This window comes from Sminthopsis crassicaudata, chromosome 3, assembly GCF_048593235.1.
Source record: "Sminthopsis crassicaudata isolate SCR6 chromosome 3, ASM4859323v1, whole genome shotgun sequence".
In the NCBI taxonomy this organism is placed as follows: Eukaryota; Metazoa; Chordata; class Mammalia; order Dasyuromorphia; family Dasyuridae; genus Sminthopsis; species Sminthopsis crassicaudata.
Window position 1 is genome coordinate 459,247,724 of NC_133619.1, and position 16,998 is coordinate 459,264,721.

The 16,998-nt window shown below is 35.8% G+C and overlaps 1 protein-coding gene across 1 annotated transcript in view; it reads right to left on the bottom strand.

Moving 5' to 3' along the window:
• The window catches only part of GALNT5 (polypeptide N-acetylgalactosaminyltransferase 5), a 63,979-nt gene that overhangs the window by 2,637 nt on the left and 44,344 nt on the right, over positions 1 to 16,998 (bottom strand). The window contains exons 8-9 of the mRNA XM_074303413.1: positions 15,242 to 15,322; positions 13,046 to 13,207 (exon numbers count right to left, since the gene is read on the bottom strand). Coding sequence (XP_074159514.1) covers positions 13,046 to 13,207; positions 15,242 to 15,322 — 243 coding nt within the window. The remainder of the gene's footprint in view (positions 1 to 13,045; positions 13,208 to 15,241; positions 15,323 to 16,998) is intronic.

The window sequence follows — 16,998 nt, forward strand, 5'->3', positions numbered from 1 at the left end:
ACTGAGGTAAAGGAATCTGGCACAGGCTGTTAGCTCTTCTCTGCTAATTATTTAGCAGTTCAGAAGAGAAAGCCAAAATATTTTAAAACTCAAATTAGATTTTCCCCGATCCTGGGGGTGACTCAGTAGACTCAGCACCAGGGGGTGTGGCCTCAGCTACCACCTGAGAATAGTTAAGAGATTGACAAGTGGGTGGATACGGCCCAAGGCAACACACCCTGCCTAGCTTAGCTGGAGGGAGTGGAACTCAGCTCCAGGAAGTCCCAGAGAAGCGGAACCTTTGAACTAGGGACCGCGGTTTCTGGCAGACACTTCCAGTTTGAGCACAGGGGCTTTTAACGTCACCTGCTGCAGACATCCACGCCCCACCCGGACACATAGGCTGGGCTTTGTGCTGTCTTTACTATTCTACGCCCTCGCAGCACAGTAGTGCTAATCACCTCTGAGGCACTTCCAGGGAGGGGGTGGGGAACTCTCTCCCAGAGCTCTCTCTTAGCTCAGGCGCAGGGGCCATTGCATCCATCCAGTCTGGGAGGAAGCTGGTAAAGAAGTAAATAATTTCCTACCCCAGGGACAGACCCCAAAACATTTTTTTAAATATGAGCAAAAAAGCTAGAAAAACTATAGATTCCTTCTATACAGAGAAAGAGCGGGTATCCAACCCCGAGGAAGTTGACAGCAGAGAATCAGCTGATAACAACCTAAAGGGGAACGATTCCTGCCCCCCATCACATAACTCTCTCCTAGAAGAAGCTCTTAAAAAATTGAGGGAGATCGAAGAAAAATGGGGAAAGGAAAGGGAAGCTATGATAGAGAACAACAACGTCCTGAAATTAGAGTTGGAAAAAATAAAGAATTCACAGGAGATGCAGGGAAACAAAATTAGTGAATTAGAAAAGGTTAAAAAAACACAGGAAAGTAGGATTTCTGAATTGGAAAAGATAAAAAAGTCTCAAGAAAATAGAATTTCTGAATTGGAAAAAGAAAATAATTCTCAAAAAAAAAATTAGGGAAATGGAAAAAAATTCAATAGAGCAAAATAATTCATTTAAAAACGAAATTGGGCATTTACAAAAAGAACTAAAAACTGTGAAAGAAGAAAATAACTCCTTAAAAGTCAGGATGGAACAAATAGAAATGAATGATTCACAGAGAACCCAAGAATCAGTCAAACAAAACAAAAAAAATGAGAAGCTGGAGAACAACGTCAAATACTTATTGGGAAAATCTATAGACCTGGAAAATAGATCTAGGAGAGATAATCTGCGGATTATTGGACTTCCAGAAAACTATGACCAAAAAAAGAGCCTAGATTCTATTTTACAGGAAATTATCAAAGAGAACTGTCCAGAGATAATAGAAACAGAAGGGAAAGTAGATGTGGAAAGAATTCATCGAACTCCTTCTGAAATAGACCCTAAAAAAAGAACACCATGGAATATTGTGGCTAAGCTGCAGAATTACCACACAAAGGAGAAAATCCTGCAAGCAGCTAGAAAAAAACAATTTAAATACCAAGGTGCCACAATAAGGGTCACCCAAGATCTGGCTGCCTCCACATTAAAAGATAGAAGGGTCTGGAACCTGATATTCCGTAAGGCAAAAGATCAAGGACTGCAACCAAGAATGAACTACCCAGCTAAGTTTAGCATCTTTTTCCATGGAAGAAGATGGTCATTCAATGAAACAGAGGAATTCTATATGTTCCTAAGAAAAAAACCAGACTTAAACAAAAAATTTGATCTACATCCACAAGACTGAAGAGAAACAGAAAAAGGTACACAGAACCCTTGAGAACTGTAACTCTGTTGTGGGTATATAAAAAATACTCAAGGATAATTTGATTTTACTGATATAAAAGAAAAAAAGGGGGGTGTAGTAAAGGGAAGGAGGTTGGTTCAGAAAAAGGGGAAGGAGTGATAAAAAGAGGGAAACTACATCCCAGGAAGAGACATAGAAAATACACCATATCTGAGGGAACTTAGTGAGGGGGGAGAATCATTGTGTGAATCTTACTCTCATCAGAAGAGGCTCAAAGAGTAAATAATTAACATATTTGTTTTTCAGAGAATTTTCTCTCACCTCATTAAAAGGGGGGAGAGGAAAAGGGAAAAGGAAAAGGAGAATAAGTGAAGGGACTTGGAGGGAGGGGGGAGGGATCCTAAAAAAAAAAAAAAAAAAAAAAAAAAGAGGGAGGGTTGCGCGTCACAAGGGGGGTCTGTAAATTAAATATCGGGGAGGGGGATCAGGGGGGGTCAAGGGAAAAAAGCATAATCTGGGGATAATACGATGGCAGGAAATACAGAATTAGTAATTTTAACTGTAAATGTAAATGGGATGAACGATCCCATCAAACGGAGACGGATAGCAGATTGGATCAAAAAGCAGAACCCTACAATATGTTGCCTACAGGAAACACACTTAAAGCAGGGAGATACATACAGAGTAAAGGTAAAAGGTTGGAACAGAGCCTATTATGCTTCAGGTAAAGCCAAAAAAGCAGGGGTAGCTATCCTTATCTCAGATCAAGCAAAAGCAGAAGTAGATCTTGTTAAAAAAGATAAGGAAGGAAACTATATCCTGCTGAAAGGTAGCATAAATAATGAAGCCATATCAATACTAAACATATATGCACCAGGTGGTATAGCATCTAACTTTCTAAAGGAAAAGTTAAGAGAACTGTAAGAAGAAATAGACAGTAAAACTATAATAGTGGGAGATCTCAACCTTGCACTCTCAGATTTAGACAAATCAAACCACAAAACAAACAAGAAAGAAATTAAAAAAGTAAATAGAACATTAGAAAAGCTAGGTATGATAGACCTTTGGAGAAAACTGAATGGCAATAGGAAGGAATACACTTTCTTCTCAGCAGTTCATGGATCCTATACAAAAATAGACCATATATTAGGACATAAAGATCTCAAAATTAAATGTAGGAAGGCAGAAATAATAAATGCCTTCTTCTCAGATCACAATGCAATAAAAGCTACATTCAGTAAAAAGTTAGGGGTAAATAGACCAAAAAGTAATTGGAAACTGAATAATCTCATCTTAAAGAATGACTGGGTGAAAGAGCAAATTATAGAAACAATTAACAATTTCACCCAAGATAATGATAATGATGAGACATCATATCAAAATCTTTGGGATGCAGCTAAAGCAGTAATAAGGGGAAATTTTATATCTTTAGAGGCTTATTTGAAGAAAATTGAGAAAGAGAAGATTAACGAATTGGGCTTACAACTTAAAAGGCTAGAAAAAGACCAAATTATAAACCCCCAACCAAAAATTAAACTCGAAATACAAAAATTAAAAGGAGAAATCAATAAAATTGAAAGTAAAAAAACTATTGAATTAATAAATAAAACCAAGAGTTGGTTTTATGAAAAAGCCAATAAAATAGATAAACCTTTGGTAAATTTGATCAAAAAAAAAGAAAGAGGAAAATCAAGTTGATAGTCTTACAAATGAAAAGGGGGATCTTTCCACCAATGAAGAGGAAATTAGAGAAATAATAAGGAGTTACTTTGCCCAACTTTATGCCAATAAATTTGATAACTTAAGTGAAATGGATGACTTTCTCCAAAAATATAGGCTCCCTAGATTAACAGAGGAGGAGATAAATTGCTTAAATAGTCCCATTTCAGAAAAAGAAATAGAACAAGCTATTAATCAACTCCCCAGGAAAAAATCCCCAGGGCCAGATGGATTCACATGTGAATTCTACCAAACATTTAAAGAACAATTAGCCCCAATGTTATATAAATTATTTGAAAAAATAGGGGATGAAGGAGTCCTACCAAATTCCTTTTATGACACAGACATGGTACTGATACCTAAACCTGGTAGATCGAAAACTGAGAAAGAAAATTATAGACCAATCTCCTTAATGAATATTGATGCTAAAATCTTAAATAAGATATTAGCAAAAAGACTTCAGAAAATCATCTCCAAGATAATACACTATGATCAAGTAGGATTTATTCCAGGAATGCAGGGCTGGTTTAATATTAGGAAAACTATTAATATAATTGACCATATTAATAATCAAATTAATAAGAACCATATGATCATCTCAATAGATGCAGAAAAAGCATTTGACAAAATCCAACATCCATTCCTACTAAAAACTCTTGAGAGTATAGGAATAAATGGATTATTCCTTAGAATAATCAGGAGTATATATTTAAGACCGTCAGTAAGCATAATATGCAATAGAAATAAACTGCAACCTTTCCCAGTAAAATCAGGAGTGAAACAAGGTTGCCCACTATCACCATTACTATTCAATATAGTACTAGAAACGCTAGCCTTGGCAATAAGAGCCGAGAAAGAGATTCAAGGAATTAGAGTAGGAAATGAGGAAATTAAACTATCACTTTTTGCAGATGACATGATGGTATACTTAGAGAACCCCAAAGACTCTGCTAAAAAGCTACTAGAAATAATTCAAAATTTCAGCAAAGTGGCAGGATACAAAATAAATCCACATAAATCCTCGGCATTTTTATATATCACTAACAAAATGCAACAGCAAGAGATACAAAGAGAAATTCCATTCCAAACAAATGTTGAGAGTATAAAATATTTGGGAATCCATCTACCAAAGAAAAGTCAGGAATTATATGAGAAAAATTACAAAACACTTGCCACAAAAATAAAATCAGATTTAAATAATTGGAAAGACATTCAGTGCTCTTGGATAGGCCGAGCGAATATAATAAAGATGACAATACTCCCCAAACTAATCTATTTATTTAGTGCTATACCAATCAGACTCCCAAGAAACTATTTTAATGACCTAGAAAAAATAACAACAAAATTCATATGGAAGAATAAAAGGTCAAGAATTGCAAGGGAACTAATGAAAAAAAACCCAGAGGAAGGTGGTCTAAGTGTACCTGATCTAAAGCTATATTATATAGCAGCAGTCACCAAAACCATTTGGTATTGGCTAAGAAATAGACCGGTAGATCAGTGGAACAGATTAGATACAAAGGACAAAAAAGGGTACATCTATAGCAATCTAATCTTTGACAAACCCAAAGATTCCAACATTAGGGATAAAAATTCATTATTCGGAAAAAACTGTTGGGAAAACTGGAAATTAGTATGGCAGAAATTAGATATGGATCCACACTTAACACCATATACCAAGATAAGATCAAAATGGGTCCATGATTTAGGCATAAAGAGGGAGATAATAAATAGATTAGAGGAACAGAGGATAATCTACCTCTCAGACTTGTGGAGGAGGAAGGAATTTATGACCAGAGGAGAACTAGAGATCATTATTGATCACAAAATAGAAGATTTTGATTACATCAAACTAAAAAGTTTCTGTACAAATAATACTAATGCAAACAAGATTAGAAGGGAAGTAACAAATTGGGAAAATATTTTTAAAAACAAAGGTTCTGACAAAGGTCTCATTTCCAAAATATATAGAGAACTGACCCTAATTTATAAGAAATCAAACCATTCTCCAATTGATAAATGGTCAAAGGATATGAACAGACAATTCTCAGAGGAAGAAATTGAAACTATATCCACTCACATGAAAGAGTGTTCCAAATCACTATTGATCAGAGAAATGCAAATTAAGACCACTCTGAGATACCACTACACACCTGTCAGATTGGCTAAGATGACAGGAACAAATAATGACAAATGTTGCAGGGGATGTGGGGAAATTGGGACACTAATACATTGCTGGTGGAGTTGTGAAAGAATCCAGCCATTCTGGAGAGCAATCTGGAATTATGCCCAAAAAGTTATCAAACTGTGCATACCCTTTGACCCAGCAGCGCTACTACTGGGATTATATCCCAAAGAAATACTAAAGAGCGGAAAGAAACATATATGTGCCAAAATGTTTGTGGCAGCTCTTTTTGTTGTAGCTAGAAACTGGAAGATGAATGGATGTCCATCAGTTGGAGAATGGTTGGGTAAATTGTGGTATATGAAGGTTATGGAATATTATTGCTCGGTAAGAAATGACCAGCAGGAGGAATATAGAGAGGCCTGGAGAGACTTAAATCAACTGATGCTGAGTTAAATGAGCAGAACCAGAAGATCACTGTACACTTCAACAACAATACTGTATGAGGATGTATTCTGATGGAGGTGGAAATCTTCAACATAAAGAAGATCCAACTCACTTCCAGTTGATCAATGATGGACAGAGGTAGCTACACCCAGAGAAGAAACACTGGGAGGGGAATGTAAATTGTTAGCACTAATATCTGTCTGCCCAGGTTGCATGTACCTTCGGATTCTAATGTTTATTGTGTAACAAGAAAATGATATTCACACACATGTATTGTACCTAGACTATATTGTAACACATGTAAAATGTATGGTATTGCCTGTCGTCGGGGGGAGGGAATAGAGGGAGGGGGGGTAATTTGGAAAAATGAATACAAGGATAAAATTATAATATATATATATATATATAATAAAAAATAGTGGAAGATCAAAAAAAAACAATATGATGGAGTTATTAAGTTAAAAATGCTCAAGATCTTATAGCCTGATAGAGCCTTGCCCCTAAATGTTAATGAAAACAATTGCGTTTTTGGCATTCCTCTTTGGAACTAAAGGAGAAAAAATTCCTAATAAAAACAATTTTGTTTTTGGCTTTCCTATCTGCAACAAGGGAAAATAATTCTATTAGAAACAAAATTGTAAATGGTCATTAAGAACAGGTGCAATAGAACTATACTTTAGGCAGGTAATCATGTGTTAAGATGGGCCTTTGTGGGCTTGTTTGGAAATAGAAGTAGTGTGGTAGAGAAAGGTAGCATGATGTAGGAAGACTTCACATCCTGCCTTAGATACTTCCCAACTGTATGACTTGGTTGAGTCAAAAAAGAGCACTGCATCTTCTTCCACATCTGTAAAAAGAGGAGGCTGGATTCCATTACCTTTATGATCTTCTCCTATTCTAAATCAATGATCCTATCATCATAACCATCATTTATGCCACTGTTTTTTATAAGGAAGTGTCATTTGGGGACTAAAATATCCCATATCGATAGGATGTTTTGGAACATAATCTGGACAGGAGTTAATGACTGTCCACTTTCCATAACAATTTGCTATCATTTATTCTTGACTTTTCAAGGTGAGAGGTGACATTTTTATTATCCTTTAGAGAAGAAGCTATGACCTCTCCCAAAATGTCACTTTTTCCCCAGTGAGTCATTGGAGGCAGAGTGAAATTGTAACAGGCTCTTTGTAGGTATATTTTTGAAAGTACCTAACAGAAACTTCATCAGGGTCAATGACCTTTTACAAACAATGTACCAAGGTTATGACTCCTTTCCTTGTAGTGTGAGAGGGTAGTGGAGAGAGCTGCTGCTCATGCTCTAGCTTTTAGGATTACATGGCTTACTAAAGGTCACATGTCACTGGGTGAATTCATACTATCACTGAGTTTTTGAGGGACTGTTTGCTTTATTATTCAGTTCAACTTTACTGTGTCAGCTATCAAAGCCTTACTCTGTTCTAGTTCCTGGTTTGTTTTGTTGGAATTTGGCTTGGGGTTTTCAGTCTGCAAATTTATTTCCTTGACTTGATCTTCATGTTAGGGAGGGGGAAACTACTAATTCTTATATTATAATGATGACCCTGTAGTGTGCTATTATTATTATAAATGTATTTTAAGTAGAAATAAGATAATCAAAAGGCATTTGCCAAATGTGGAAAAATGTTTAAGAGTTTTTAAAATTTTAAATGTCATGTGGACAGAATTAAAAAAAAAATGTTTCCAAGTTTTTCTAAGGAAGTTAGAGAGGAGAGAGGAGGGAGGGAGCAAAGGAAGGAAGAGAGAGAGGGAAGGGAGAGGAAAGGAGAAAGGGGGAAGGGAAGGAAAAAGAGGGGGAATCAAGATAAAAAGGGAGGGAGGGAGAGAGAGTCGAAGGGAGTCCTTCTTTATATGTCAGAGTGCCACATTATACATACTATGAGAGCAATGACTATGGTAGGGAAGAGAATTTTGCCTCAGGTTTTTAAATTTAGAGGACATAAACATTTAACACATGCAATTTTTCAGGAATTAGAAACATTTGCTTACTGACTAGAAGCTAAGTACCTCGCTGGCAAAAAAAAAAAAAAAAAAAAAAAAGTTAAAATATAAAGCTACTAAACTATGCACATTATTAATAATATTAACGTGTGAACCATGATAGAAACTAATTGTTGTTCCTATTCAAGTCCTAGATACTTTTGTTAACTTTACTTAATGAATTCAAAAGATGTCTTAAAGGTCTATTAGTGTTGCTTGCCCCAGGCACCAAAATTGGTAGTTACAGTTCTGCTGTATATAGTCATCTCATAGCCTTATATTTTAGAAGAAGATGATACTTTTTGGAATTCTATTTCAGACCATGAATACATTGTATTTTTATTAATGGCATAGTATAAAAGTTAAAGGAAGAAGAAAGTAAGGTGCCAAGATATAGAAAAGGTGAGCTTATTGAAACATTCATGCTACCATCAGGTAGGCTTTGGAGAAAAAAATTTTTTTTAATAAAAAGGAGCCTCAGATTCAAAAAGATTGGGAACTGTCTAAAAAAATCCTCAATCCATAAGTCTATCAATTATGTCGTGAAAGCAAAAGAGGTTAGTTTGACATGAACTGTTTTTGATGAAACTATCCACCACCAATTCCGTTTCTAAATGTGTACAAACCATTCTTTCAATAACGTTTGAGAATTTTGCTAGGACTTGAAGTCAAGTTTACCAACGTGTATAGTGAAAACTCTGGCCTAGCCTCTTTTTTGAAAACTAAGAATTTATCTTTTTTTTTTTGTTTTGTAGCACCTCTCATGTTCTCTATGCTCTTTCAGACAGTGAGAGGTTCAGCAATCCCATCTACCAGTCTTAAATGTGGCTTCTATGAGCTATGTGGCTTTAATTCATTGAAGATAGCTACTTGTTTTCTTGATTTCTCCTCAATTACTTGGATTTCACCTGCCTATTAGCCTTTTTTGTTATTATTCTATCCTTTCCCAACCAAATATTATTCCTTTTGGCAAAGAGAAATAAAATGAGTTAAATAATTCTGTTTTCTTTCAATTATCCAGATAAATCATCTTATTTCTCTTTAGCACTAATTACATACTTAGCCTAGAGTCTGGTAAATAGTGAGTGATTAATAAATATCTGCTGATTGATTGATATTCCTCCTTTCATCTTCCTCTTGCCCCAAACATAACTTTAAAAAAATCACAGGATCCATGTTAGGATTGAGTCCTGTTCCCCAAATTCTTCATTTATTTTTACCCTCTCTCCAGATGGTCTAGAGTACACTCACATGACAATATCCCTTTTGTTTTTCTTTTCTTTTCACTTTCCTTCCCTTCTTTTTTTCTTTTTTTCCCCCTTCTTTGCCCTATTCCTATCTAATGGAGAATACTCTTCCATAGTGACATTCCAATCCTGACTCCTATCCCAACACTTAAAACCCTAAGACATTGAATTTATTTCCTTGCATTAGGGATTTCTAGTTCACCTTACATATTATACAATTAAATTTATTGGCAAAGAGACATTACAGGTCAGGGGTTTTTTTGCTGGCTATAGATTTTATTACTAGCTGTCTTGTTTGATATTGTCTCCTGCAAATTAGTGGTTCTATCTACTGATGTTATTCTTCCAAATTCTATATTCTACCTGTTATTTTTTGTGACATCTAACTTGGAAAATATATATGAGCAGTTTTTCCCCTTCTTTTTTTAGTTTGAAGACTTCATATTCACTAGACCCCTGTTAATTACACATCACTGCTGGTCAAGAATTAAGCATTTCTATATTTTAAGCTTTAATCCAGAAATATTTCAGACATCAGCTTACCCAGCTTTTCACTTCTCACTTTTTACCTTTCTCTTATGAAGGCCCTTATTTTAATTGGAAGCAATGATGAAAATGCCATCTATACTTCTAAAATACTCAGTTTCATGCTCAGAATAATTCTTAGTGCCTTCTGGAATTATCATTCATCTCCACATGAATCACCAGAAGTGGGTAGTGGTTGTCAGTTTTGACAAGTCTTGGGAGGTTCTCAGTCATATTCTGGATACATTGCCCAAATACAGTAAATCTCTCAATATTTTTGGTCAGATTAACCAGTATATAATTTTATATCCTCAGAAGGGAGTTACCACTCAAAACTACTATTACTTTTTGCTTTGACCAATAAAAGATTATCCCTTTTTTATGGCTCCTGTGAATCCACATTATTCTTTGGACTATAAGAAGCTGTTTCAAAGGGTCTAATTTCTTCCTCTTGGAAAAACTTGATACCTAGTATTTAGTTCCAAGCATTCTGTAGCCTTTCTCTGCATTTCTTCACATCACATTATTCCACCCTTAACCTCCTGATACAGATAAAAATTTCTTTCTGCTTCTTTAGCTCCCTTTATCATCTTTGCTTTACATTGAAGCATTTCCTTTATTTTTCTAGGAGCCTTTCATTTTTTCAGTTTGCTTTACATTGAAGCATTTCCTTTATTTTTCTAGGAGCCTTTCATTTTTTCAGTTTATTTAAAGAAGGGAAAGACATCATCTATCTTTTTATCTCCTTATCCAGAGAAGAGATTTATCTGCACTTTGTGCAAAATATCTGTTATTTGGTACAGGGCAAAAGCAAGAATACTCCCATGTCTAAATGTAATTGCAAAATTTCCTTTGCATTATATACATGATGAAAGTGAGATCATTAGTATGCTATAATTCTTTCTGGTAGCTCTCATAGACAACTCTCCTGGCAAACTGATTGTTTGCCCTACCTCTTTGCTATGTCAGGGAATGTGTGAGGCTTTTTATACATTTTATTGGATTTCTAGCCTTTTCTTATTATATTTTTCTTGACCACAGTTTTTTCTGACCAATGACTTTTTCAAGGTCACATAGCTAGATACTTGAACTTTACTTGTTCTTGTCCTCTTTCCATTAAATTGGTGGTCCTTAACTTATTTTTCTGTCATGGACTTCTGGCATTCTGATAAAAACCTATGAACTCTTTTTTTCACGTTTTCAATGCAGAAAATAAAATGTATAAGATTACAAAGGAAATCACTTATGGGAAAAGAGTTGTAATTTTTTTTTTACATACAATATCTCAGACCTCCTGAAATCTATCCACAGATTTTAGGGGGTTCCAATGACCCCATATTAAGAACATTTGTATTAAGTAGTCTCCTTTCTTTCATCAGTGAATTTGGAACAAAGATTTGAAAGCATAAAATCTGTGCTTGAGCAAAAGAAGGTTTTAAAAAAAGATAAGTGCCTTAGAATGCTCAGTCCTATTTGAAGGTATCCTAAGTCATGTGTTTCCTATTCCTTTGGGCTGCCAAAAGTTCAGTGTATTTCCAAATATCTTTTACTGTTGTGCTGCCATGATACCTGAAATCCTTGCCATTTGTAAATATTTTTGCAAGCCTTCTGGAAACAGGAACATTTTTAAGCCTCTATGAAACAATTTCAAGTACATAAAATTTTTCTAACATTCTATTAGCTAAAATGGCTCAGCTTATATATTAGCAGGGTTTCATTTGTCTGATTAACTCAGTAATACTTTTTGTCACCCTCACATAGATCAGAGTCTTAAGTAAGGAGGAGACCACTTCCCACCTTCCCCTAGCTTCCCTTGTATGATATCCCATCAGTCCAGGGCAATATCCTTTATACCCTTTTCTTATTTTAATCCTCACCCCCTACTCCTTCTGTTCTGCATTCTGTTTCCTTACAGCCCTTGTCAGTTTTAGGTAAGAAGGATGTTAATGGACAAATTACATGAAATAATACCTAATAATGAACTAGCTAAACAAAATAATCCCAAATTGTATGGAAGATGGTATGATACAGTACAGAGAACACAGAATTAGAAGTCAGAATACCTAGATTCTCATTCTGATTTTGCCATTAACCAGTTATTTTATTGATTAGCTATCTATTCAGCTAGTTTTGAATAACTCAGTTATTCAGTTTCTCTTTGAGCTTCAGTTTTTTCATCTGTAAAATGAGAAAATTGAATTAGATGATCCTTAAGGTACCATATATTTCTCAAATTCTATATAAGATGGTTTTTGAAATAAGAGAAAATCAGGAATAGATTTGCCCAGCTATAGTATGACATCACAGTAGACAGCTGGAAGATTTTGTTAATAGAATGACTGTTTGGCAAAAGCATCAAAAGGAGTGGGTGAGTACCAAAGACAAATTTTTCCAGTGCACAAGTTTTTTCTAGAACTGGCCCTGAACTATCTTCAGGAAGGTCTTACCCACCGGGAAAAATATGTCTGCCTACAAATGTGACTTAAGAAACATCATCTTTCCTTTATACCCCTCACCTTTTCCCAAGTAAAAGTCTTGAAATTCTATCACTAAGTATCATTTCTTTGATTCATAACTTTGTCTCTTGTTACAATGCAATTGCTCCTTTAAGAAGTAAAATGTGGAACCCGACCAGTTATTTATATTTACACTTGTGGATGTATATACAAATAGTTCTCATTAAGGGAAAGGTAGGAGAGAACATGAGAGCCCTAGATACCAGAGGACATCTATGTAAGAATAAGGATAGCAAGGGTTATGAGAGCAGAGATTAGCCAACCCCATTTAGTTCCAATTTAGTATAGAGCAGGCTCCTGAGTGTCTTAGATTATCCAAACACTGCCTAAGAGATCATCTCAGAAGAGGTGAGGTTTTCATTCCAGTCTATAGGCCTCAATATCATGTTATTAACTAAGAGAAACAGCTCTTAGAAACAAAGATGATGGCAGCAGTGTGATTGATGGAACCTGACTGCAGCTGGAATAATGGGGTTTCTCTGGAGAAGTAAAAGAGAAGGGGAGAATGACTAAGGCAACCATTAAAAATGTATATATTTGCCTCTCTCCATGAATCTTTATGGAACCTCCATTATAACAAATGAATGTAAACCACATGATTTAGGAAGCTTATAATAGTATTCTATATTTGATTTTATTGAAAGCTGAACAAGCTTTTAAAAAATAGGCATAATAATTTTACTTACCTGTCCTGGATGAAGGACTCCTATCAATTTATGTAACCATTTCAGCTTTTTGTTTCTGTTATCACAAGGGTACAGGCTCAGGTCTCCTACAACAGAGACAGGCCCTAAGCACTTGTCTCCCTGTTTAATAAGTTTTAACCAAGTATAGTTGAAGTTTTGAGACTGTGGAAATAATTAGGGGAATATCATCAGCAACAATCACCGTCCCTTAGAAAGTTTGTTTTATTCCTCTACCCATTCATGCAACTAGTTTCTATTTACAATTTGCTATCATAAAGGCAAGTCCTAATAAGTGTTTATACCATCTATGAAATTCCTCAAAGTCTGGATTCGTCCCCAGTCTTTCCATCTCAACCAAGTATTCCATTACCTATGTAATATGTGTTAGGGAACAGTACCAGTTTAAAGAAATATAGTCCTGGGCTAGAAGCTCATCTTTTCAATTCTGATTATATGTTTTATTTGCCACCTGCCTGTCCAAATTATTAGGACCTTGACTTGTGTTAATTTGCATGGCTAGGAAGGGATGGATTTACATGTTATAGACTCCAACTGCTTCAGCTCTAGCAGCCTATGACTCTAAAGTAGGCCAGTGGTCAGCTGCTGCCAAAGCTTTATTTTCTCTTCTGTATGCTTCAAAGAATTTTATTCAGGGAGCTATCTATCGCAATAGGTTTTGTGGTGTGAGCAAGAAGAGGAACTATCTAGTAAGGCTCTAGTTAATGGTAAAAGGGCATTGTTTTGAGTTTCCTGGACAGAAATAAAGGGAATTTTGGATGATGTGAGTCCAACTCATTCTTGGGATTTCCATGACCATCACACTCTTGATTTTGTTGCTGCTGGGATATAGAAAATGGGTTAGTTCATCAAGAGTGGCATTGAGTCAATCATGATTACAAAAAAACTTCCTCCTCTACTTTGATAAGCAATAGTTACTTATAAACTGTTTGCTCTGGTTTCTTATCCCTTCTGTCTTTCTCAGATCACCCTTCTAAGACATTCTCTCTCCATACCTTCTCCAAATATCAAATTCCAGGAATAATGTCCCCTAAATTGCAAGAAGACTCCAATTAGAGCAGAAAGATTACAACCCAAGGCCTTTCTTTTCCAGATTCTATGAAGAATAATTTATAGCCAGGTAAAGATATTCATTTTAGAAATGAGAATAGGTTTAGCCTTACATAGGAATTTTTCATTGCAGAGCAAGTACCATAAACTCAGAGCAAATGGTTTAAACTGCACCCTCAGGTGATTGAAGTAGGATGAGGAGCCAAAGGAGTCAGAATTCCTTTGGGATACCAGAAAGAGAGAAGAAACTAGCTCATCCTAACCATCTGGTAGCATCTTATTTTAACTGGTTTATTTTGCTAATTGGGTGTTGAACTCCATCATTTCTCTTAAAGGCCAGTTGTCAGGTCCTTCAGCGCTATGGAGAAAAGCTCCAATCATTCCACCTTAGTCTCTATTCTGGGCGTAGGTAACAATCCTGAAAATCTAAGCACTTTTTCTAGATAAAAATCTGAGAGGAGATATATTAGAAATAAAAATAATTGGTCTAGAAATCTTGTATTGGGAAATTGTTTTCATATTGTTGGAGTAAAAAAAAACCTAAAGTCCTCATTTCACCCTTGTTTCTTCTTCCCCTTTCTACCTGTGGGTCAAGTCTGACTCAATTTAATCCCAGTCAGCCATTCATTCTGTTTACTTGGTAACATAAAGCAGAATTTTTATTGACTGCCCTAGCAGATTGTATTAGGGATAGGGAATAGAGGTCATTCAAAGTTATCATCCAGAATCAAGAGAGTGTTTGACCTTTCTCCAACCTATCTTTCATTTGGTAAAGTTTATAGTAGGGGATCCCCATCATGACTCAGAGTCTGGGATTTCTTTAATGTTTCTTAGGCAAGGGCATGGAGGGGATTTAGAACTCTCTCCAGTTCCTCTGAACCACTCACCTTCTATGTCAGTGGTTGGGACGTGGTATTTTCTCAGATGCTAAGGAGAGCCCACTTAGGACCTGGTGATGTGAGCAAAATGGCTATAAACTTTTTGACACTGGTCACAGGCTTGCTGTATACACACATAGTTCCTTTGGTGTATAGAAAGCCAATGATTCATTTCTTGAAATGAGGGAAGAACCATAGTCTTAACCCATCAGTTTCAGTAAGCATTATAGAAAACCCCATTACAACATACCTTGCTACCACCATCACACTCTTCCAGAACAGCTGTGGTGTTCTCAAGAGAAATGCATTTTCCCAAGGCTTCATTAATTATCTGAAAAACAAAACTTAGCTGTGAATTCGTAAAAATTAAACCAGACTAGAGTATAGACATGTGAGGGCTACAAGATAACACCTGGAGTATAACCTAGTAAGGAAGCTAACAGGTAGCTAAATGAATTGTTTAGTGTTATATGTTTTGACTGTGCAGAGACGTAATATAATCTAACCCAAATACAGCTGCAATCTGTCAACTTTAACTTGATGATTTAGTCTCAGAGTCTACAAACTTTTTTCTAAAGCTTTTAATTAACCCTTGCCTGAGATATGGAAGAGAGCATGAGCAAAAGACAGGATGGAAATGTATTTTTCAACCTAGGTGTTATCTTTGACTCTTAATTATCTCTCACTCCCCATGTGGAAGGGAAATTTCTAAGGAAATTTCACCTATGAAACATCTCTCATATTCTTTTCTATCTCTTGATCCTACCAACACCCTGATATAAGTCCTCATCCACTCAGGTTGAAGTAGTCCACTGTTCAGCCTGCCACAAGCTTCTTCCCACTCCAACCTATCCTCCATTCAGCTGCCAAAGTGATTTTCCTAAAGTGGTCTGACTTATTCTGTAACCAGGATCAAATCCTCTGACTCTTAAAACTTTTCAAAATAAATTTTTCCCCATGCTTTTCAGGTGTTTTTATACCACATCACCCTTATATTTCCCCTTCCTCCACATCTTGGCCTTCTAGTTGTACCCTAAACAAAGCACCATTTGGCTCTTAGCATTTTCAGTAGCTGTCTGCAATACCTTGTTCTTTCTCATCCGTACCTTCTATCTTCCCTCAATTCCTAGCCAAAATTCTAGCTCATTCTATGGGAAGCTTTCCCCAATATCCCTTAATACTAGGACTTAATTTTTTTTGTGCAAAACTTAAGTTTTATTTACAAGTTGTCTCTCTCTTTAGAATGCCAACTCCTCTAGGACAGGGACTGTCTTTTGGGTTTCTTTCCTAGCCCAGCATCAGGTACAAAATAGGTGCTTAACAAATACTTCTTGCTGTCTACTCCATGGAATTGTTGTGAGAATGAAATGAAACAGCATTTGTAAAGCACTTTGCAAACCCTAAAATGCTTTATAAATTTGGGTTAAGCATGATCATTTTTGAAGTGGGCGGGGGGAGGAAGTGATGATATGGTTAAAAAAAAGTCTTGGATTTAGAATGGGAATGCCAGCAATGCTATGTGAATTTGGACAAGTCAGTTAACCTAATTTGAGTCTTAATTACTTCATCTGTGTTTTTTTCATGCCTAATTTTCCATGAGACATGCTATATGTTGTCTTCCATGTTAGAATGGGAGCTCTTTGAGAGTAGGGACTGTCTTTTGCCTTTTTTTTTTTTGCATCTTCTGTGCTTAGCAAAGTACCTAGAACATATTAAGTCCTTAGTAAATATTTATTGAGTGCATAAATTTATTATCATTACATTCCTATTTTTGATTGTCACTCCCATCCCCACTCATTTATTGTTATGTAATATGTTATGTCTGAAACCTTATGTACTAGAATTCCTTAGACTTTTACTTTCCTACTTCCCACTTTTCTGGCACCATTGGTGAGGAACGAATCAGATATGCCTGAGTAAGATCTTTGCCCCTATCAATAACTTCCCTAAATTGTACAAATGTTTTGGACTCAAGCTGGTTTATTTGGAGGTTAATTTTCTTAAGTT